Here is a 24,295-nt window from a genome sequence, read left to right as displayed (position 1 = left end):
CGTTTCAAAGATATACAGTAGTGTTCTGGACGACGAGAAAGTGGGGATTCTTTTACAAGAGGAGGTCATACCCATTGTGATACATGATAAAATGTGGCAAAGGGGAATCTTCTCGGGAATTCCTTTCAGATTTTAAGGGGCATGCAGTAGGTACCATAATCTAGTCATGTATGGCTTATACAGCATATTAGGGGTCCCCTTTACCATGTATCGTGTTGCGTATCGTTAGATTAGAAGCCGTTAAGACGTCGTTATGGCCGTAAACCCATACCAAACGCATTAAAACTGAAAGAAGAACCGGAAGGGTGAACATTTAAACTTATGGATTAAAAGAGATTTTGAGTCTGGTTGAAGCTAAAATTGATTTATTAAAATAAAAATGTTGAAGGCTATAATCTCTTAATGACAATGGCCTGTTTTCTTCAACAGAAAAAAACAGTGACATACTCTTTAAATCAGAAGAACCGGGAGAAATGAAAATAGAGGCTGGGAAGTTTTTAGAGTGAAACACACTCTGAAGTCGAATTGAAACAGCTTGAAAAAAGAAACCCCTTTCAGGTGAAATACGAGTTAATATCTTGATTTACTGGAGTGAAGAAAGTTCCCTCAAATTCGTCTAGTTTCGTTTAGTTTGTTTAGTTTCAATCGGGAGTGAACTGATGAGCGAACAAAGAGGACACCTAGGGTGCACCCATTCTCTCAAGGAACACTGACAGCGAATATACTGCGGTTTTGTACCTAAACTATCTGCATTTCTAATGAGGGGCTCCTTAGAGGAATGGACCTCCGCTGGAGGGTACGTGTTCCCCCCCCCCCTGACCCGTTGTTACGCTACTGACAAAAACTGAAATTTCAAAACATTTAACCTGTCATTACATTTCCTCTTTACATATGCTTATTGGAATTGATGGCACATGTGTTTGTGCAAAATGACAGATAGCTTCGTCCAATTAAGTTTTCGTTTCATGTGCTAACACCTTTAGCATGTACATATAGGTATTGCTGGGTATAATCATTACACAGTCGACTCTTGTTATAAAAAAGTTACATGGATCATGCAAATTACTTTATTATGAACAGGACTTTGTCATAAGCGAAACAGAAAAATAAAGAAAAGGATAAGAATTTAAGAAATTTAGATTCTCGAAATGTGTTCTTTATAATAGTATTTTGTTATAACAGTGTTCTTTAAAATGAGAGTCGACTGTACTGAGTAATATCTGAATATAACAACACTCATGGATACAATCATTACAAAGTGTTTTGAAAGTGATGATCTGAAATAAAGAAATCCTCGCGTGCTGTATACTAAAAAAGTATTAAAGAAAATTATTGCGTTTCTGCCCAAGTAAACAGTCAATTTAATTAGGCACAATTGTGGCACAGCAAAAAATGTTGTGAGAAATCTACTGATTACTTCAAACCGAAAACTGTTCATGAGTAGTCCTTTCGATTTCGAGAAACCTAAATATCAGAAACTAAATCCTAAACAACCAATTCATTGACACGACTATCTTTCTTCACAGTTAATTTCTTTGACAAGTGGTATATGTTATTCAAAAGTGAGGGGCGTGACGGATAAAAAAAAACGACTGCGACTGTGCAGCACTGATCCTGGTCATACATGTACAGCGTGTCAAAAGAAGTCATTCCATTGGGATATAGGTAGGCGGTAGATTGTAATTGTGCCGATCCGCATGGGCGTACTCGTAACTCGGCGGCGGGTACCCCGGCGTTGGAGTCGACGGAAGAGGGGGCTTCACCTCGCTCAGGGCAGTCTCTTCCTCCTTGGGAGGTGGTGCCGCCGCTCCCCTAACTACAGTCTCGTACACCGGTTGTGGGTTATCGTAAATCCCCAGGTCCCCCTGGGTAGTGATTTGGGCTGTGATTGCTAAATCCGGGGCCCTCACTCTAGTTTTCTTCCGCCTTTATATGAAAACAACAATCCGAATGGATTAACTTGTCTGTAAAAATTGAGACATCAACAACAGGACCGACACAAGTTGCGTGTTAAATGCACCATGACGGAACAGGATCAAAGATAGAAAAGTAACCATTTCCTCCCCAGTCATTAGTGGGTTTTCAGAAGCTCGAAAAAACCTTGGGCTACGCATCTAAAGAGCCCCTGTAAAATTGTCGAGAATTTCAAACTGTGGTTAGGTTTTAAGATTTCCTTTGAGCAGAGTTTCACAGGCATTCACATTCCTCGTTTATACACTATTTCAAAATGAACCTACCTCCTAATTAAGAAGATAACCACCAGCAGCAGTAGAATTAGAAGCAAAACTCCAGAGGCCCCAGCTCCAAACCCTACCACAGTTTCTCCCATGGGCTCCCCTTAAAAGGGGGAAAGGGAAGAGTTGTCCATTAATTTTCAGGAGACGTCCCACTTTTTGAAATGTCTCCATCGTTCATGTATCCTTTCAAGTGCCGGCATTTATTAGAAAGTGTCTTTCTGGCAAGTGGAGAACAGGATACCACGGCACGCCGCGGCAGTACTCTCTCTTTGCCCCGTGACAGGTTTCTACCCCAGGTCGGCACACCGGTGCCCCCCGTCCGTGAAATCTATTCTCCACCTTCAAAATGTAAAGTTCGCACGTTTTCTCCTCACTGGTTCCTTCATGAGCTACGCCTGTTAAGTTCACTCGTAAGAAGTCTTTGGTTTTTGTTAATTCATAGCCTCAGCGTTAATTAATCATAGTATAAACAACGATCTTGTTGCCTACAGTACATTATGCAGTTGTGTAACGAGGATAGTTTGCCTGTTGGAAAGCTTCATAAGAACATTCTAAAAAGACCCCACAAGTACAGCCCCCCCCCGTGAGGTCAACAAATGCACAATTTGGAGGTTTAATTGGGAAAAAAATCAGTGAGAAAGGCAAACCACTGACTGGGAATACTACACAGAGTGTATGGACTCCGAGCTGGACCAAGAGAGGGCGCAATTTTCCTAGTATAGCGAAGGAGGCTCCTTCTTATAGTGACTGTGCATCGCTGGTTCACGAACGGCTATGAAACGGAAGCGCTGCAGTTGCATAGCTACCAACAAAAAGAGCACTCCTGAGCTCTCGTGCTCAACGCAGATAACCAATCGGGCGGAAAAAAAGGAAAAGTGGCAAACATGAGCGTTACCTTGTTGGACGCAAACTGCAGGCTCTCCCGACCACGTGAGGTCCGACCGGCAAAACCAACTGGCTGATCCGCTAAGCTGGTACCCGTCTTGACAGGTAAGCTGTACTGACTCTCCAGGAAGGTACACAGACTGCTGACCAGATACCACCACTAGGTGATCGAATTGGTCAGGGGTTAGCAAACAACCAGCAACTGTCGGGAATAAGACGCCAAAAGACCCTTTAATTTACCCTGACAAATGCCTGGGAAATTCGATACATGGATAGTGTGTTAATTTTCAGTGTTTCTGCTCAAGTGTTGAAAAAAAATGTCAAACCTAATTTTTCCAGATGTTAATTCTTTCATAAATATGAATCATCAATTTAATCATGCAAGTCTTGTTTATTCATATTGATGGGCTAAGTAGACTCATTCATGGCTGGCTTTGGCAACCAAAAACGTCATTGGGCTTATGGTAAGAGTGCCAGGTTGCAAAGGGATGAAGATGTAATGGGCAAAAATCGGAATGCTGCTAAAACAGGGACAGAGAAAACAGGTTAAATTCGAATAAAATTCTCCATTTTGCAATGAGCAAACAAAATCCTGGGTTCGAGCATGCTGGCTGAACAGAATCAATCAGCAGCGTAGCTGAATTTGACATGATTGGGTCATATGTATGGTGTTTCACTTTTAAGTGAACGAAATTAATTTTCTTGGAGGAAATCCCAACTTGACAGTATTTTCCTCTCGGTATTTTGTGTAGTGGCATCCTTTCCGGTGTGATACACACGTCAGACTTTTATGATGACACGAAATCGAACGTAACGTGGTCAAACGCCCTTCAGTGTCAAAAATTATACTTGAAAAACAAGGACAGCGGGTGCAGTATTTAGGCCTATACTGACCAACTCTGACGGTAAAAGTGCACGTGGCTTGATTTCCAGCCCTATCGGTGAAAGTATATCTGACGAAGGTGTCTCCAACAGCGAACCTATCTCCTGGCCGATGGCTCCGAGTCATGTTGACCACTCCGTTGGCATCAATACTGACTGGCTCGGTCCACGAAACATCCACGCTTCTGTTACCCGTCGATACGACCGTGGTCCCTGGGCAACCGGCCATTGTTGGAGCTTGGGAGTCCACTTCGGGGCGATGAAGGTGCAAGAAAGCGCCAAATACACTTAATTATCATTGTGTTAATCAGGGCAATCTCTAATGTGGACGGTGTGTGTATAACGTAAAACACTTTAGAAAATTAACTTTAAAATGTCAACGAGAAGATTCCACCCGAGCTGTGGTTTGGTCTGGTGACGTTCAGCTTCATTTCATCGTTACTTTTTTTTCTAATTTCTCTTGGGATTATTTTTTCTACTCTTCAAAATCTCCAAACGTAGTTTTCTCTTCGCCATTAAGAGGATAACCACTCTTAAAGTACTGAAGCAATGTCACACTCTAACACTCTGTAATTCTGTGTAATGCTTGCACTTCGCACTGCAGCGAGTCAGCTGCCGGAGTAGGCACAAATTGGCAGTGATCTCTGCGCATAGTGAACAACGTGGGTCAGTGGTCTGTTGCGTGAGAACTCGTTGACAACTTCTTCCAAGCCTATTTAGGCTGTTTCAAGTTTTGTTCCGGGATTTAACGTGGGTGTTGCACTTGAACCATATTTCCATTTGTCACACTTACGAATGATGTTAATCCAGAGCGTGCAAGATGCCTGGTTCCCTGCTTCGTCTCTTGCTGAGTACACGACACTATGCATGCCTGCACCGAATGTCCCAGAGGGGGTTGGATAGTTCGGAGTTGATGTAATGGTCGGTTGGATGCCACTGTCGTCAGACGCGGTCGGAGATGGCCAAGAGACGGATAGTTGCTGGGTTGCAGTACGGACATAGCGGACGATGGTCGGCGGGCAGCTTATCACAGGGTTAGTAACATCCCCTTGAGTATCAACGACAAAAGAATGTAAAAGATCAAAGTTATTGATAAATATTCAAGATTGTGAGACAAAGTCCGAAAACGTTGGAACTAGGCACAGGATAACACGATATCATTTTGAAATTGAAGGAATGCACATGTTGTTGGCAATTATGTTTATGCTTCTTATCACGAGCGAACTTAACCCATGCCACGAAGTCTTCATACGTGACAACTGACGTCTAGATCCAGAAGATCTAGTCAGCCTTCCATAGCGAAACTTTTCAAACACTTTTTTCACACTTTTGCCTCACGGCAGCAGCTAAACTTTCATTCACAAATTCCTTGTGTATCCAGTCAATAGGTTTTGAATAATTATGTCCTATTTGTAGAAAATATATCACAAAAGCATTCGGAACAAAGTTTTCCTGTGAAGGGTGTACGCACAGGCGTAAAATAGACAAAATATGGCAACTGTTAGTCTGCCTATGGTTCCCAGGCCCTTTACCAATACTCGACTTGGGCTCCGTCTCAGACTTGGTTCCCAAAACCAATCCCCGATTGGTTGTCTGAAGCGTTTAAATTAAATTGGATTACTGTAATTTTTGGCTCTCTTGCATCTTATTTGATGTTTTATGGCACTATTAAACTAATTACTGCGCTTACAACTTCAACGTCAGCTAGTTAAAAAAAACAGTTGAAGCCTGACACGGAGCCGAAGTTGAGTATTGGAAAACGGTCCCACATCAAGTTATATCAAACGGCCTGGGTATACGCTCCTTATCACAGTGTGAAAATCGTCGAATCTAATAGATAGTTGTGATTTACAGTATGATATGAGGTCAAACACCCTCAGGCATCGCTTCTAGTTTTTGACAGCATGTACATGTACCATGCACTGACCTCTAGAAACACTGACGGTGAACGTGCACGTGGCTTGGTTACCAGCCTGATCGGTGAAAGTGTATGTGACGGTTGCGTTTCCAAGAGTGAACGTAATTCCTGGCCGATGGCTCCGAGTCATGTTGACCACTCCGTTGTCATCCGCACCGACTGGCTCGGTCCACGAGACAGCCACGCTGCTACTGCCCGGTGGAAGGACAGCAATTGTACGGCCTGGGCAGCCGGTGATTGTAGGAATTCGGGAATCCACTTAAGTCACAAGAAAGAGAAAACAAGCAAGCTCGTCAAAGACTTGAATTTTGGCATCTCTGAGTGGCTTGGAATTGTCGAGAACCTCAGGCCTAATCGAAAGAATTACTCTTGTAATCAAAATAAGTTGATTGGAATCAAAATTTCACCGGCTTTCATTTAGACAGAAACCATCCTCAGCATTAATGTGATTCGTTTGCTGATCATTTTGCTGATCATGTGACCCATTTCTGCTGCACGCTCATTTGTGTACTTACGAATGATATTAATCCAGAGCGTGCAAGATGCCTGGTTCCCTGCTTCGTCTCTTGCTGAGTACACGACACTATGCATGCCTGCACCGAATGTCCCAGACGGGGTTGGATAGTTCGGAGTTGATGTAATGGTCGGTTGGATGCCACTGTCATCAGACGCGGTCGGAGATGGCCAAGAGACGGATAGTTGCTGGGTTGCAGTACGGACATAGCGGACGATGGTCGGCGGGCAGCTGATTACAGGGCTAGTAACATCCCCTTGAATATCAACGACAAAAGAATGTAAAAGATCAAAGTTGTTGATAAATATTCAAAATTGTGAGACAAAGTCTTAAAACGTTGGAACTACGCACAGGATAACACGATATCATTTTGAAATTGAAGGAATGCACATGTTGTTGGCAATTATGTTTATGCTTCTTATCACGAGCGAACTTAACCCAAGGAAGATGACAGTTAGTCTGCCTATGGTTCCCAGATCAAATTATATCAAACGTTCTATTGAGCGACATGGATGCAGGTATACTGCGCATTTTCAATCGATTGCTATTGTTTAACACTGTGGCCTGGGTACACGGTCCTTATCACAGTGTGAACATCTAATCTATAGATAGTTGTAATTTACAATATGATATGAGGTCAAACACCCTCAGGCATCACTTCTAGTTTTTGACAGCATGTACATATACCATGTACTGACCTCTAGAAACACTGACGGTGAACCTGCAGGTGGCTTGGTTACCAGCCTGATCGGTGAAAGTGTATGTGACGGTTGCGTTTCCAAGAGTGAACGTATTTCCTGGCCGATGGCTCCGAGTCATGTTGACCACTCCGTTGTCATCCGCACCGACTGGCTCGGTCCACGAGACAGCCACGCTGCTACTGCCCGGTGGAAGGACAGCAATTGTACGGCCTGGGCAGCCGGTGATTGTAGGAATTCGGGAATCCACTTGAGTCACAAGCAAGAGAAAACAAGCAAGCTCGTCAAAGACTTGAATTATGGCATCTCTGAATGGCTTGGAATTGTCGAGAACCTCAGGCCTAATCGAAAGAATCACTCTTGTAATCAAAATAAGTTGATTGGAATCAAAATTTCACCAGCTTTCATTTCGATAGAAACCATCCTCAGCATTAATATGATTCGTTTGCTGATCATGTGACCCATTTCTGCTGCACGCTCATTTGTGTACTTACGAATGATATTAATCGTCAGGATGCAAGATGCCTGGTTCCCTGCTCCGTCTCGGGCTAAGTATGTCACAGAATGCATGCCTGCACCGAATGTCCCAGACGAGGTTGGATAGTTTGGAGTTGACGTAATAGTCGGCTGGTTGCCACTGTCATCAGATGCGGTCGGAAACTGCCAAGACACGGGAAGTTGCTGGGTTGCAGAACGGACATAGCGGACGATGGTCGGCGGGCAGCTGATAGTCGGATTTGTAGAATCCACGGCTAAATTGACGAAAAAGATCAACTCATTTCTCCAATATCCATTAGAAGTCAACGATTCAACTTTCGTAATTAAAAATCACAATTAACAAATAAAAAAATGACAGTCGGATCGGGTGCTTGGAAAACTGAATATTTTTGTACCCGGTTTTTAGGCTTGATTTATGATTTTTTGATTTGTGTTTCCAGCAGGGAGTGGTTCTTGCATCTGAGCAAAAAGGCATGCATTGACTACCTGCATGTCCATCTTCATATCTAAAACCTGCCTGCAGATGCCTCAAATAAACGAACTACTAATGACGTTCAGGGCTGACGGTTAAAAAAGGGAATCTTACCCGAGACTGTGACAACAAAGTCACAGAACGCTTGGTTGCCGGCCGCATCAGTGAAATTGTACTGCACGTGAGTCCTACCAAGGTTGAAACTCTGTCCCGGTACGCGGTTGGACGACATTGTGACAGACGCCATTCCAGAGTCGTCACTGGCTGTCGGAGGTGTCCAAGTTACATTGGCTGAGGTGTAACCCAAAGGGACCGCCTTGAATACGCCTTCATTCGGACAGCCGGTGACGACCGGAGGCGTGCTGTCAACTTCCTCCTCTTTAGTAAAAAAAATCCACACAGATCGAAAAGAAAAGAGTTACGAAACACAATCCAAAATGTAGTCCCCTTCTATCTTAAGACGATATGATAAGAAATAAACACCGTACATGAGAATAGACACAACCGATTCTTTGTCCAAGCTTGACGGTTTTACACTTGCTAGTTTAGGGGGCTAGTATGATTCCAGAGCACCCGTTGATTATCCAAATAATGACATGATTTCAAAGGTCAGAATAACCTCTTGGCGTATTACAGACAGACCGTTCCATTCCAACAGGTAAATGGTGATGGTACATTCCTTAGTGTAACTTTCCATTGCACGACTATTCAGTACTGTTGCACGTTCTGTACAACGTCTGGATAGATCCCAAGTGAGAATAAATCATCCCCCTCTTGAATAAATGCGTAGGCCTACTATTTCAAATTTTCTTGGAACGGAACAATGGTACTTCCTTTTACCGGTAGAAAAGGGCTGGTTTTTGCGCTGCGCCGTGAGTTGGGCGTTCGACTCAATTGGCACATGGTCAAAAACTTAATAAGATGACAGGGACTTGTCCAAACGTTTTGTAATTATAGGCGTATTCATCAATATTAACAAAATAAAACCAAATGCCGGGGGTCCGTTAGTGTATAAGTCAGCCGTTCTCATGTGAACAATATTAAATTCGTCAAAAAATGTCAAACCTTCTTGGATGTGAATTCCACCAGGCATCTGAAAGATTGATGGGCCGATTGTCTCAGCACCTCTCCCGTCAAGATGGACTCGGAGGATGGTCGGGTACATGCCCCATTCCGTCCAGTACACATAGTCACCGTACACGGCTAAATCGAAGGGAACGCTCAAGGAGTAGACGGTGAGATTGGCTACCAGTCTACGATTGCTCCCCGAAAGATCACTGGTCTCAATTGTGTCGTGAATAGCGTCGATCCAATACAAAGAGTTTCCTGGTTAGAAAAACCGAGCATTGGAAGATACGAGGATTGGTCGAGCAATGAGCATTCGATTGTAGACATTGCTGGTGCCTATAGGAGTGATTTATGACCCTTGAACTCCAAACGAGAGACAAAGAAATTCGCACAATCAGACTATAACACACAACGGACCGGCGTGTGCCTTTTGATGCCTCAGTCATGCAAAGTTTACGTACAAAACAGTAAAGAGCCGGCCAGCACCGTTAAGGTTTCCATCGAATCGGATTAATCCTGCACTCATATATTACGTCAAAATGTATTGTTGTCTTCACTGTATACATGTTGTTAATTTCGTTAACTCGATCTTGGGAGATGCACTGAACTGAACATTTTGCCCGGAAACACCAGGCGTGGTTTTGTTCATCAGTACACTTGGGTGCCCAGCCAAGTACCCACGCCGTGTCGATGCGTCGCATTGTTGAAGTGTAGCAGCAATGAATTTTCAGGGACCCACTTTATCCGCAACTTATAATGTATGAAAATTATCTGGCTCACCTTTGCAAGTTTTAAGCATTGAAAATTACCACTGCTTTGCTAGACAACCCACTTAGGGCACTGTTGCTGTGACGCCATCCAGGGAAGACCTAATTCAGTAGGTTTTCTGTTCGATTTAATCAACTCAACGAAAACATTTCCGAGAAAGGGTTGCATGTTTGCTTATTGCTTGGTACCTACACAAGAATTAATCATCAAAGAAAAGAAACCTGAGGCCAGCAATTCTTTTAAACATTCGCAAGTTTACAGTGCACAAACAAGTGCAACATCGAGATTCCTTTCCTGGGATGACATCACAGTTTTGCTTATGAATATGGAAATATCATTAGCATAAAACCAAAGAGGCAGCAAATACCCTTTAAAACAGTGAAACAAAAAATGAAAATGAGGTTACCTGAGATGTGAAGGTGCATTTTGAAGGTTTGAATTTAAAAATTGGCATTGAAGCTTCCCTTTGACTTACCGTTAAAGTCTATGGTGACGCTTGATGGATAACTTAGACCTCCTTGAACCACGATTCTCCTGTTATTCCCGTCCAGGTCTGCTCTTTCAATCCGAGGATTTTCTCCCCAGTCCGACCAAAAAATGTGCCTGAAATTAAGCACAACCGAATGTGACCTGCTCCACAAAAATGACATTTTTTTCAAAATGAGTTACATACACATTTGACTTGGTTACACCATAAGCTTTAATTTGGCGTAGGCTTAAACCCTGTGGCATTTTGCAATCCGAAGATAGGCCTATATTGAGTTTTGCATCATCATATCATACACATTACCAGAATTGCTCTCAGAGATAAAGCCCTTTAAACACAGGAAGTGGAAAAAGAAATCAGCCAAGAAAAAAGTCTTTTGATACCCACAGCAACAGTTAGGTTTCTTGTATGAATTGTGAAAGTATTGATATAATAGACGCCAATAAACCAAGAAGTAAAAATCACCCTGTCCACATAAAAAGCCCTAAGTGTGAAATCGCACAGTGTCCCTTAATACCCCTTTTCGCAAAGCGGGTCACAAATATTAAGTGGTGCTGACGATGTCACTAACAGAGAACATCAGTTGTATGGTCATAATTATTATGATTTTCTTACATTTTGTTTGGTTTGTCTTTGTTGCGATAGATATATAACGAGGAACTCACATTGATGCGTGATTTTATTAAAGCTTTGCAAAAAGCATATCTCATTCAATTTTTATGCATTATGTTGATAAGAACATGGCTACATATTTTCCAGAGTACTACTGCGGTAGTGGAGCACCACTTGACTGATAGGCCTACACTTACCTATTGAAATTGCGGAATCTGGTGGGGGACGAACGGGGCATGTCCACCTCCACTCCCACCCCCCAGAAATGAATAAACCAACAAGTTGTTTTCCCTATCCCCCCCCCTGAAAGCTTGAGTTCAAAGATTGTATAGAGCTGCGCGGCGCTAAACAATCATTGGTGGAGTCTGCATTCGCCCTTACCCGTGGACTGAGTCGACCACAATACCCTTTGGATTGTAATGATTCTCCGAGAGAAGGATCTCTTTGCTCCCCGTGCCATCCATACGGGCCCGCCCTATGTGAGCCAGGGCACCATCCGTCCAGTACAGCATCCTAGACGCGACGTCCAGCGCCATCCCGCCCGGATCTGTAAGAGATAGGATCTAGACGTCAGCTCTTACACGGGCACCAAGTTTGATGAGGCATTTCGTGGCAAGTTTAAAACCTACAAGTACATGACGGAAGACCTCAGCATGATGATGGACAGAAACTGGGACAGAAAAAAATTGTACCAAATGGTTGTGAAGCAGTGATGGAGAGATAAAGGACAGACTTCGAAGTATAGTATTTGGATATGTATTATTAAGGCTTGCGATAACTCGTGCTTCACTCAGAAAAAAATCTTCATTCGTTCTGTGAGGGCATTGGAAAAATAAACAGTTTGACCCGGGAGGCGTCTACACGCCAGGAGCTCGAACAAAAGTGTGCTTGCTAGATAACGGAACGTTGTTCATTAATTCAATCTGTTCATCGCTGATTCAGAACCAGTTCTGGTATTTTACCTCTCCCACTTTCCGTGTACCTTTGGAGGACACGTCATGTTGTAGGACCGATATTCTATTTTCCAAGACAGAAATGAAGTAACAAAGATTCCTTTTTTAAAAGCGTCAAAAGTCATCTCCGAACTGCATCCATTGTGGTAAATGCAAAGGGTATAGTATTTCGATAAGAAGTGTTGTGAATTCATTACATGAATCCCTGAACGTGATCGTGTGCCTCGTGGGTAAATTATGGAGCCTGCTGAATCGCATTCACCCATCTGGACGCTGAATATAAAGCTATACGATTTCAAGATATCAGATTCGACACCAAAGACTGGAGCCTTATAGCTTTGGGTACTGTAATTTGACTAGGAGAAAATAGAATTAGATTGTCCTGTGCCATGACCCATTTGAAACTGCATCCAGGAATCTGGCCTGGGTCATCGAATTCATGTAGCCTCACCCGTCAGGTCTCCCACGACAGTCGTCTGGTTGCTGCCGTCCAGGTGCGCGCGGCAGATCTTGGGGGCAGATTCGCTCCGCTGATCGGTCCAGTATACCATGCCCTCGACCGGGTCATAGTCCACTGCCACGGGGCGCATGACACCATTGAGAGGAAGGGGCGTCAGGTCGGCAAGATTCTGGCTTAGGTAACCCCTGTAAATGGTGCCATTTTCTAGGTCTGCAATCAGTGCGAATGTACCTGTTCGACAGTGGAACAAGATTTTTAGTGTTACTGGCGTGCGTGCCTTGTAGATCTTGTTTGAGGGAATTGTTGTAAGCAAAGCTCAAGATTTCCGCATATTTCCGATTTTGCTACTGGTACGTAGGGAAAACAAGCACCGTAAGTTGCAAAATAACACAATCGAAACTCAGTGCCCGGCTTTATAGGCTTAGAGAGTAACTTACTAGGGGCAGATCCAAGAAATTTCCGGGGGGGGGGCCGCCGGAGTTTTTTTTTAATGTCTCATTTTTGTGGATTTTTTGCCCCACTTTCAAACCTTTTTTTCGTCCCAGGGGCTCCCCCCCCATCCGCGCCTGCTTATGAGGTTTTGAAATCTGTTTTGTAAAATTAAGTTTTCGACGGGGTAAACGAACCGAAGACATGCAGCCTTGTTAGTCTAGCAATTTTTTTTCGACTTGATGACGGGCTAAACGCTGTCATTTTAGGTACCTTTTGTACCTTGTCAAGAGCGTGAACAACTAAGCAATTACTCACTAGCATCCGCAAGTTTGAAAGACACCAGCAACGTCACTCCAGTCAAGACACCCAGTAGGCCTAAGGTCGATTTGCTGCTCAAGACGCGTGGCATTGTGGATGGGACCAGAATGAAACAGGTTCTGCGTTTATAGAATGTCCAGCATGTATAAGAATTGTCGTGACGAGCGATTGAAATAAAAGAGAAACAAAAACACAGAAGAGTGGTGGGGAATTGATTAGGATAAAAGAATAGGCTAAGGGCCGTTTACCCGACCTCGGATTGGTTTGGGCTTAATACGATTTCATCCCCGGGTCCAAAATCATTTGAGAAGCTCTCAGTATTTGAAAAGAGAGAAAATGTTCCAAATTGAAACGGGAGTTGAAGTTTTTGGATAACAGGAAAGGCAAATCCAATAAGCTAAGACACTGAAGTACAATACGAAACGACATTCAAACAGTTTTCTTGCCATAATTAACTGTTGGTACACGGGACCAAACATGATTTTGCCTCTCCTGTTCCAAACAAGGACATAAACTTATGTATGTAATATTCGGAGTTCTCTTCCAATATGGGAGCCAAAATGAATTGTTTCCACTCGCCTCGACGCCTGCATAGTAAGCAGGCGTAGGCCCTTATCCAGTCTGATATAATGCCCTCTCAACTTGGCAACTCAGATTTATTCTGACAACATGGCGTCTGGGGCAATTTCTCATGTACGTGTATATTGACTGCTTGAATAATACACCACTTGGCCACACACTAAACTCCAGACACAATGGCACTTTTTTATAATACAATCATACATCACGTCGAATGGAAAAAAGGTCTTGGTGGAAGACAGGAAGAAAAGTTATGCATCAAGGGGAAATGAAATCGATCTTTTAATACCCATTTCGTCCAAGAATCCAACCTTTCTGTCGAGTATGAGAGGCCTAAATGCACCCTACCTCTACAAATGCTGCCTTCACATGCTGCGTTTTCCACCAGGCTTTCCGGAAGTGGCCATGTTAAAAGCACCCGAACGAGCAAAATATTTTTTCACCATCTGTGTTTAACCTGCAAACAATGTAACTAAATCATCCGTTGAACTTTGGTTGCGAAAAAGGGAAGACTCTTTTTGGCCTCATTTGAATGTCAACAGTGGAGCAGGGACTGCTAGACTGCATGAGACATGCATGAGAGCACAGACGCGGCAAACATGTGTAATAAAAAGCGTCAATTGCACAAGGGTAAAAACAAGCTTGGGAAAAAGATAAATATGTATCTCCTTAAACCGAAAATGAAAAACTGTACCTGTAAAAACCATTTTTTTCACAAATGGAAAAAAATTTCTAAAAACAGATTTTGTTAAACCGAACGTATAAATATATTTCATAAAACGATCTTTTAGGAGAAAATTGTAGTTCACTTTGTGAAAATGTATTCTTCATGGCATACTTGGGCTTTCGTAGGACAGTGGCAAGAGATTAATGCCTTCTGCAGGAAATGGCAGTCAGATACGTCACTGCACTGACCTGGTTAGTATCGACAATCTGAACCTCGCTGTTCAAACTTTTGATCAAGATTTGTGTACCAGACATGGTTCATCTGAATGGTGTGTCGTACAGTAATTCTGTCGGGCTTCTCGCTTGTATTTGCACCTGTTTTCAATCAAAGAGTACATCTCAAGTGTATCTTTGATCATTATAGAGTTTATTTTTAATGTAATATATTATTTCTCCATTATCACTCTGATAAGATAGCAGCAGGTTAATTTTGGCTCGACAAAAGCGCCGGATACCACAGCTTCGCCAATGAAGAACGGCTCGTTCATCTATAATATCAGCATTTTTAGGTGGCAAGTGATTGTCTGAAACATAGCACTACAAATTATTAAACCCCATTGTCCAAAACGTTTTTCTGAGAAGATTGAATCTGACTTGACTTAAGCCCTGCTGCTAAATGAAGACGAACAGAATAACCCCTTGCTTACTCGTAGGCGAGTTTTCATTCAATTAATTTTTAATTGGTTCCTTTTATGATAATGTGGGGAGTTGCCCGTATATTTATCATGTATAATCTACATGCACATGGAATACGCCTTTAAGATCCTTTCAATGTTTACGTTGTTGCATAGCAACTGAGAGTGTCCCGTCACCCTTCACGTTGACGTGGCCTTGCGCCTCTATTGGAATTAGCTCCATTTAATTTCTATCATGATAACATAAGATTTAGCCGGAATACCTTCCACCGACTTCATTATCTGTTTTAAAACGCTTGTATTCATTTTTATTGTAATACGGGCATTGTCAACATTTTTACTATTTATACCGCGCTTGGATATGCCGGTCTGCCCAGTGTGCGTTACCGACCCTTCGACCACGTCTAGTCCTTTTTCTTTCCGTGGCCATCTCGGTGGAGACAGCGCAACATTTCGGGACCATTTCGGACAGTTTTCAGCCTGTTCCCTTGGAGTTGCTGGGCCCTGCAGACCACTGTAGGTCTCGCAACCCGTGGTGTCTGGGTGAGTCGGGGTTTGGGGGGTATTTGGCATATCCTAGCGCCGGTATTTGTAATTTCATCCATTATACGTTGCCATTTATGGTCACTTATAAACGTTCGACATGTACATCGTCTTCGCGCTGTACCGTCACGTGGTCAGTGCATTTGCATAAAGCCCCAAAGCCACCGTGAATAGAAATTTGGGTTGTGCTGTTAGCTTAAATAGCATATTCGCTTCCATGTATTATGTGTGCTATGTATAAGCAGTACGCACTCATGCCATTGCAGAACACCATTGCATTTGATGTCATTGTTGTTTAATTATTGTCCATGAATCAACTAAAGCACTTATGTAATTAATTAGGGTTCGTGCTTTTGTATTAATTTATAGGGTTTTCTTTCCATTGACGAATAAATTGGAGGTGATTATTTGACGACCTGTGTTACAAGCTGATCCAATCCATCCCTTACCGGGAGACCAGTCTCCCCCCTCCGGATCGTCAGGGTCCGCCCCCAGCGGGCGCGCAAGCGCTGCCGCTACAAGTTCTTGGCGTCGTAGACAGGATTGGATGAATGTGGAGCTTGATGTTACTGTACCCCAGATACCGTCGTGTGATGAGGGACGAGACTGCTTTTTGTTAAGACACGCTGTGGTTATAGTTTGTTATTATTCTTGTGTAATAACACCTTTTTGCTTAAATGCACTTTTTACTGTAAAGGTAATCACATGTGAGTGCCTGCCTTTTTTTAATCCTATGCGTGTTCTTAAGGCAATTTCCTGATTTAAATGTCATTTTTGTTACATGTTACATGTTTATTGGAGTACTTGTATATCTCATTTTTCTTGTAACTGCCCGGGGTGCCCAGCAGTTTATCAGCACATGTATTTTGATACCATAGTGCTTGTATTATTACGTAGCTCTGTTGGTGATTGCATTTTAAGAGGTTTTGCCTCTCTTGTTGTTTTTGGTGGCCCGTACGTGGTTTGTTTGTCACTCTGACGTTTTGACTTTAGTTGACTTCAGACTAGAACCATGGCGACACCTGAGGGTTTGGCTGATGTAATAATAAAGTCGAACCAGGCATTGGCAGAAACTCTGGCCAATGCTTTTAAAGGGCTCAAATACCAGAGGGCCTCGACGGTTAAGCTCTCGAAATTTAACGGGCGCCCAAGGAAATCTGGGGACCCGACCCTGACTGAGTGGCTTGACGATCTTGAAACTTATTCCCGTCAATTGGGCTTGTCTGAGGACGAGAAGTTGTCGGTAGCAATAGATCACCTCGGCGGTGACGCAAAAGAAGAAGTTCGCTGCTGTCCAAAGACCGAGAAAGACCAGTTTAGCAAACTTCGGGCTCTTCTTAGGTCTAGATTTGGCACCAAGGAGACAGTGCAGTCACTGAACTGCACATTTTACTCCCGAAATCAACTAGAGGGAGAGAGCCTGGAGGACTATAGTAGGGTACTCATGCGACTATATGACCGCATGGAAGCGGCTTCCACAGACCAAAGTGAGAAAGAGGCACTGGGTAAACTCAAACAAAGTGCTCTTAAGGAACAACTCACGCGTGGTGCGCGTGATGTGTTAACGAAGCGCGAGCTTCGTCGACTTATACATGAGAACCCTGAACTCCCTTTCTACAAGTTTAGGGAGCTTGCTTTGAACATCTTGCGCGATGTTGATGGTGAACCAGCAAGAACATGCCCACCGACATGTTCTGTGCCTGACATGAATGGTGCGGCTCCGCATGTGGATGCCGTGACCTCTTCTTCGAAGACTGCGCGTATAGGGGGCGATCACGAGTTACTTACTGCATTGATCGAGGGCCAGAAGCATCTGCGCGAAGCAGTGGAGCGCCTCACGCAACAGCAAGCGGAAACCTTAAAGCAGATACAGAAGTTGACAAACACAATTGCTTGTCAGAGTACTGCTGACCAAGCAAACCAGAAACAAATTCCGAAGAATCGGAAAACCCCTGTGCAGTGTACTTATTGTAAGAAGAGCGGGCATTCAGTTGAAAAGTGCTTCAAGAAAGAGTACGACTTGAAGGCTAGCGCAGAGAAAGAGCAAACTGGTAGCCAGGCAAAAGCATCTGACAGACATGTTCAGGAAAACATGTCGCCTCCGTCGTAGAGGGCGAGACGTCGGAGGAAAGTGTTAATGAAGAGCCCACATTCAGTCCCATTACTTCTGATACAAGTAGGGTTTGTGTAGAAGCTGACAGGCGTAAGCTTTTTGCCAGCAGTCCTACTGCTGTGATTTTGATCAATGGAGTTCCGGCAAGGTGTATTTTGGACACCGGAGCCGAGACTTCGATGATATCATCACAGTTCTACCATGGCCATTTGGCTAAGGTAGTTGGGGGGTTGGATGATGTGGGTGGGTTCTTCAAATTGATGGGTGCGAATCACCTCGAAATACCACTTGAGGGTTACTTGGAGACACAAGTTGAGATTTTAGGCCAGAGGTTCTGTGCCAGTTTTGTAGTCTCTAGTAGTAAACTCTGTCCCGATCCTGGGGACAAGAGTAGTAAATACCCAGTTTTGCTGGGGTGTAACATTCTTAGGAAGGTCGCATCCAATGCAAAGTTTCTGGAGGTCTGTCGGCCAAACTCGGACTGGGATTTGGCCATTCGTTGGTTCCGATCCATGACGTCTGCTGGTGCAGATGAAGGGGTAAGGGAACCTGTGACCACCATTTTTGATGTCTTGACACGTGGTGAAGAGACAATCCAACCACGGACCGTGAGAGAAATTCACTGTGTACTAGGTGGGTCAGTAGTCGACCCGCAAGGTAGACTTATGTTAGTCCAACCTTACCCAATTAGTTCATCATTGGATGAAATTCATTGTGGAGTACGTGATCTAGAGGGTGCGTGCCACATTGTTGAGGGTCTGCAGCAGGTGGATGGACCTCATTTGTCATTGTTGGTCGCGAATACAAGCCCCAATCCATTGGTAGTTCCACCTTCCACTAAAATAGGTACTGTGAGTGATGCTTGTTTGACAGAGCAGGTTGTGGTTGATTCTATTGATAACTGCTTCCATGAGTCCGTGCACAATGTTGTGGCAGGTGTGCCAGACGTGACGGATGTTGATGCTGAAAGTTCTGGGCCGGTGGGTTCGGAATCCCCTGGGCATGGTGGTGTGCAGGGTTCTTGTGATCAGCAAGGGGAGTTGTTTGTGTTCCATGATGGTACAGAATTCTTGTTGCCTCCTGGTATTAGTCTTAGGAGTCTAAATGCCACAGATGCACTGTCAGCGGCCGAGTTGATTCGGAAGCACCAGAATGTTTTCTCAAAGGGTCAATTTGATCTCGGCTACTGTGATTTGATCCCGCATGAGATTCACCTTTCAGATGAAAGGCTGATTAACTTGCCTTACCGCCGAGTAATACCAAGTCAGATATCAGAGGTGAAGAAATTGTTGCAGGATCTGCTTGACCGTAAGATAATCCGGCGATCAGCGAGTCCGTATGCTAGCCCAATAGTGCTGATTAGGAAAAGAGATGGACAGTTGCGACTGTGCGTCGACTACAGGTGTCTTAATGCTAAAACGCATAGAGACGCTTTTCCGCTACCTAGGATCGATGAGACCCTAGAATCACTCGGAGGGGCCAAGCTGTTCTCTTCTCTCGACCTAGCGCATGGCTACTTTCAAGTAGCCATGCATCCTGACTCGGTAGCCAAGACTGCGTTTAGAGTGCCTTGGGGGTTGTACGAATTCCTTCGTCTTCCCCAGGGGCTCTGCAACAGTCCAAGTACTTTTCAAAGGATCATGGAGCTGATCTTTGGCGACATGAACCTTTCAGAATGTGTATTGTACTTGGATGATTTGCTCGTCTTCTCGGATACTTTCGAGGAACATTTAAGGAGGTTGGACAAAGTGTTCAGTAGGCTTGAGACCCATGGCCTGAAGTTAAAAGGCACTAAATGTCAGTTGTTCCGCACATCCGTTACCCACCTTGGTCACATTGTCAGTGACCAGGGTATTGCTGTAGATCCTACCAAGATCGAGAGAGTCAGAGACTGGCCGACTCCAACTAACCTTGATCAGCTTCGTTCATTTCTGGGACTAGCGTCCTACTATAGGCGCTATGTGCAGGGGTTTGCAAAAATTGCTGCACCCCTGCATGCACTGAGCGGCAAGGCCCCAGAAAAAGTAGGGAACTCTAGGGGGACCCTGCCTTGGTCAGAGGAAGCTGATGAAGCCTTTCAGACCTTGAAGAGCGCGCTTTGCAGTACACCAGTTTTGGCCTACCCTCAGTTTGACAGGGACTTTGTGCTTGAAGTTGACGCGTCCCTTAAGGGACTCGGGGCATGTCTATCCCAACGCGACGATTCGGGTTGTCTTCACCCCGTAGCATATGCCAGCAGAGGGCTCAGGGGAGCGGAAAGAAATTATTCCGACCTCTCTAGCTTTAAGCTAGAGCTTCTTGCCCTAAAGTGGGCTGTGTCAGAGAAATTCAGAGAGTATCTTTGGGGTAGGCATACACTGGTTTTGACTGATAACAGTCCTGTTGCCCACTTGCAGACAGCCAAACTAGGTGCAACTGAGCAACGTTGGGCTGCTCAGTTGGCCCCGTTCGACTTAGAGATAAGATATCGATCAGGTCGAAGTAATAAATGTGCTGATGCACTCAGTCGGAACCCCCCTGAGGTGACTGATGTTGGGGCGACGTGTGTGTTTCAGACTTCAGCGGAAAGTACCTCTGTCCCCGTAGAGCTGAGGCCTGCCTCAGCAGGCCATTCCGATTGTGCAGGAGGTGTGAGCGCATCTGATGATGACGCTCCCTTGGTGACACCTTCGGTGTTCCCATCATATTCCCACTCTGACTTGGCGACAATGCAGAAACAAGATGAGGCCCTTGGAGTTGTGTGGGGTCTTTGGAATCGCCGCTGGGACCCTGGGCAAGGTCACGCTGATGCTGATAGCTCTAATGCAGAGGTAAAAGGATGGGTCCGAGAGTGGTCACGCTTGATAGAGTGTAAGGGTGTGCTATATAGGTCTGTTGAGGACCCCGGACTTGGTCAGGTGACTCAGCTCTTAGTTCCAAAGAGGTTGCGAAGGGTTATTCTTGAGGCGTCACACGATCAGTGGGGCCACCAAGGGGTTGGCAGGACCCTTAATTTCATTAGAAGGCGTTGCTTCTGGCCGGGGATGAGTTGCCATGTGCGGGAGCACATCCGTAACTGTTATCACTGCACAGTCTCTAAGGCTCCAACACCAACAGTACGTCCACCGATGAGGCATCTACTTGCGTTTCGCCCACTCGAGAGGTTGGCGATTGATTTCCTAAAGCTTGACCGCGGTCATGGTAATTACGAGGACGTCTTGGTGATGACCGATTCCTTCACAAAGTTTGCGGTGGCTGTAGCTTGCAAGGACCAGACGGCACCTACGGTTGCTCGAGTCCTGCGGGACGAATGGTTCACACGTTATGGGGTCCCTGCACAAATCCATTCAGATAGAGGGAGGAATTTCGAGAGTCACCTGGTACAGGAGATTTGTGACTTGTATGGTATCAAGAAGACCAGAACGTCCCCTTACCATGCGCAAGGAAATGGGCAGACCGAAAGGTTCAATAAGACTTTGTGTGGTCTTATAAAGTCGCTGGATAGTCATAGTAGGAGCAAGTGGCCAGAACTGCTTCCGTACCTTGTCTTTATGTACAACAGTACACCCCATTGTGTAACTGGCTTTGCGCCATATACACTAATGTTCGGTAGGGAACCTCTCGTACCTCTTGATCAGCTCATTAGCAATACGGGCAAGAGTTGGAGCGAGAATGTTGCTCAGCAGCAAGCAACATTCCTAAAGCGTGCGCACAAGTTGGTTAAGGATCGTATGATCAGCGCAGCAGCGGCTAATAAGCAGCGCTATGACAAGCTAGCCCAGGCGAGCCCTCTTCCGATTGGGAGCAGGGTATTAGTGAAGCGGTGTGCATTCACAGATCGCCATAAGCTAAGCAACCACTTCTGTGAGGAACAGTACATAGTCGTGAAGCGCAATTCTGCGAAGGACTTGTATGCTGTTAGGCCTGCTCTAGGAGGTCCGGAAAGATGGCTGAACCGGAAAATGTTGGTTCTTGACCCTAGAGGGGAACTCACCCAGTCAGGGGATCCATTTCAGAAGTTGCCAACCATAAAAGATTGTTCTGATTCTGATACAGGATCAACTTCAGGTGACTCTGAGGATGAGCTGCTGATCGCTGTTCCAGGGCGGTTGTCTGATCGTGCTGACAAGTCCGTTGCGGAGTTGCCTTCTGGTGAAGAAGCTGTTCCCCAGCTCAAAGAAACGACTGGACCGCGACGTTCTGAACGTCTGAGGCAGAAATGCCAATCCAGCACCCTGCCTACTGGAGTCACCTAAATTAGTTCCTGTAGTTTCATTGCAAAGCCTTCTAGCAAGCTGAGAGGAGGGGTCGCCTGTGTGTAGCAGGACAGTGGCATTTTGCCACCTCCTTATTCATGCTTGTCAGCTTGGTCGAGCTGTAGTGGGCTTGTGCTGTTTCGATCATGTACATTATGTAATTTGATCTAGGTGGGGCACATTGTATGCCCAAAGTACATGTATTTTGCCTGTACGTATATTTTTGCATTCAGTTTGTTATACATGTAATATATTGGTACATGTAGTTTAGAGTTAGACTAAGTTCCGAAGTACCCTTGTTACTTTGTTATTTTGCCCTCGTTTGTTTTTCGACGGCTTTGCAATGTCTGAACCGCTCAGTGTATATTTGTTTGGGCATTCTTTTGTGAAAAGACTTGATAGGATGGCCCGTCAGGAACACCAGTCCGTGGAAGAATTACTTGGGCTTGCTGCAGAAATTAACTTGACTGTCGAGGGTCATCCAGGTTTGAGTTATGACCGTCTATTTAATCATGTTGATTATTACTGCCAAAAGATGCGGTTGTTGAATTTCATTGACGTTTTGGTACTTGATATTGGTACAAATGATCTCTGTCTCCCTGAAATTACGCCAGAGGTTCTAGTTGGGAAGAGTTTTGAGTTCCTAGATGTGTTGGAAAGTAGAGGGATATCACCCCGAAAGGTGGTATTCCTATCTATAATACAACGATCTAAAATCACTAGATCTGGACAGGTCGCGGTGACGACTTTCAATCATAGAATGAGAAGGTTCAACTCACTCTTCAGTAGGAGACTTAGGTCGGAACGTCAGAACGTGTATCTGTTCACGCAGAAGCGTGTGAACTACCCTAAGTATTTGAGTGATGGTTGTCACCTCAATATAGAGGGTATGAACAAGTATTGCAAGGGTCTCCGAGCGGCCATTGTTCGCTATGGCTTTCACTAATTTGTAGAACTAATACATATATTTTTCCCTTGCAACTACGATTTTAGCTAGGCTATATCGAAGAAGATCAAAGGTGTCCACTCTTGAAAAAGAGACAGGCTGTGCCTCACCGATGATCACGCATTCTTTTGCATCACTTTTATCGGATGTTGTTAACATGTTTTCTACTTTTGTACTTTAAAAAAAAAGTGATTGACAGCCGTTAAGTGATCACCAATGAGTGTCTTTTGAGGATAAATCATTTTAGACAAGTTTGCCCTGGAAAGGGGAATCCCATTTTGGTATTATGTCTTCAAACTTTATCTTACATCAGTGATATATTATGTGAGGTTATTCCCGGCGTTATGCTGTTAACATCACCATCCTGGGGCGTATGGTGTCAAAGTAGGGAACTTGTGGGGAGTTGCCCGTATATTTATCATGTATAATCTACATGCACATGGAATACGCCTTTAAGATCCTTTCAATGTTTACGTTGTTGCATAGCAACTGAGAGTGTCCCGTCACCCTTCACGTTGACGTGGCCTTGCGCCTCTATTGGAATTAGCTCCATTTAATTTCTATCATGATAACATAAGATTTAGCCGGAATACCTTCCACCGACTTCATTATCTGTTTTAAAACGCTTGTATTCATTTTTATTGTAATACGGGCATTGTCAACATTTTTACTATTTATACCGCGCTTGGATATGCCGGTCTGCCCAGTGTGCGTTACCGACCCTTCGACCACGTCTAGTCCTTTTTCTTTCCGTGGCCATCTCGGTGGAGACAGCGCAACATTTCGGGACCATTTTGGACAGTTTTCAGCCTGTTCCCTTGGAGTTGCTGGGCCCTGCAGACCACTGTAGGTCTCGCAACCCGTGGTGTCTGGGTGAGTCGGGGTTTGGGGGGTATTTGGCATATCCTAGCGCCGGTATTTGTAATTTCATCCATTATACGTTGCCATTTATGGTCACTTATAAACGTTCGACATGTACATCGTCTTCGCGCTGTACCGTCACGTGGTCAGTGCATTTGCATAAAGCCCCAAAGCCACCGTGAATAGAAATTTGGGTTGTGCTGTTAGCTTAAATAGCATATTCGCTTCCATGTATTATGTGTGCTATGTATAAGCAGTACGCACTCATGCCATTGCAGAACACCATTGCATTTGATGTCATTGTTGTTTAATTATTGTCCATGAATCAACTAAAGCACTTATGTAATTAATTAGGGTTCGTGCTTTTGTATTAATTTATAGGGTTTTCTTTCCATTGACGAATAAATTGGAGGTGATTATTTGACGACCTGTGTTACAAGCTGATCCAATCCATC

The 24,295-nt window shown here is 44.4% G+C and overlaps 1 protein-coding gene and 1 long non-coding RNA gene across 2 annotated transcripts; one reads left to right on the top strand and one right to left on the bottom strand.

The window, feature by feature from the left end:
* Positions 1-348: 348 nt before the first annotated feature.
* LOC110983259 (hyalin-like) lies at positions 349-15,201 on the bottom strand. Its single transcript, XM_022242379.2, has 16 exons — positions 14,130-15,201; positions 13,200-13,321; positions 12,444-12,683; positions 11,421-11,586; positions 10,416-10,543; positions 9,170-9,430; positions 8,219-8,482; positions 7,629-7,886; positions 7,135-7,383; positions 6,438-6,692; positions 5,932-6,180; positions 4,798-5,052; positions 4,017-4,253; positions 3,133-3,324; positions 2,238-2,337; positions 349-1,926 (listed from the first exon to the last, which is right to left on the bottom strand). Exons 2-16 carry the CDS (start codon positions 13,291-13,293, stop codon positions 1,647-1,649), a joined length of 3,228 nt encoding a protein of 1,075 aa, XP_022098071.2. The 5' UTR covers positions 13,294-13,321; positions 14,130-15,201; the 3' UTR covers positions 349-1,646.
* On the top strand, positions 15,202-24,264 carry LOC147798910 (uncharacterized). The gene is made up of 2 exons (XR_015425652.1): positions 15,202-15,685; positions 21,834-24,264. It is a non-coding gene; the product is annotated as an uncharacterized LOC147798910 (long non-coding RNA).
* The last annotated feature ends 31 nt before the right edge of the window (positions 24,265-24,295 follow it).

This window comes from Acanthaster planci, linkage group LG06 (assembly GCF_054643075.1).
Source record: "Acanthaster planci isolate LZ-2023a linkage group LG06, COTS_SCS, whole genome shotgun sequence".
Taxonomy (NCBI): domain Eukaryota; kingdom Metazoa; phylum Echinodermata; class Asteroidea; order Valvatida; family Acanthasteridae; genus Acanthaster; species Acanthaster planci.
Note: the sequence above shows the minus strand (reverse complement) of the source record. Positions and strands in the feature narration are given on the sequence as shown.

Bases quoted from the DNA above. Each gene is read 5' to 3' on its own strand.
- LOC110983259 (XM_022242379.2), bottom strand. From the start codon at position 13,293: ATGCCACGCGTCTTGAGCAGCAAATCGACCTTAGGCCTACTGGGTGTC. The intron at 6,693-7,134 runs GTCAGTACATGG...TTGATATTCAAG, and splicing joins CACCGTCAGTGTTTCTAGAG to GGGATGTTACTAGCCCTGTA. The intron at 2,338-3,132 runs GTAACGCTCATG...CCCCCTTTTAAG, and splicing joins TGCAGTTTGCGTCCAACAAG to GGGAGCCCATGGGAGAAACT.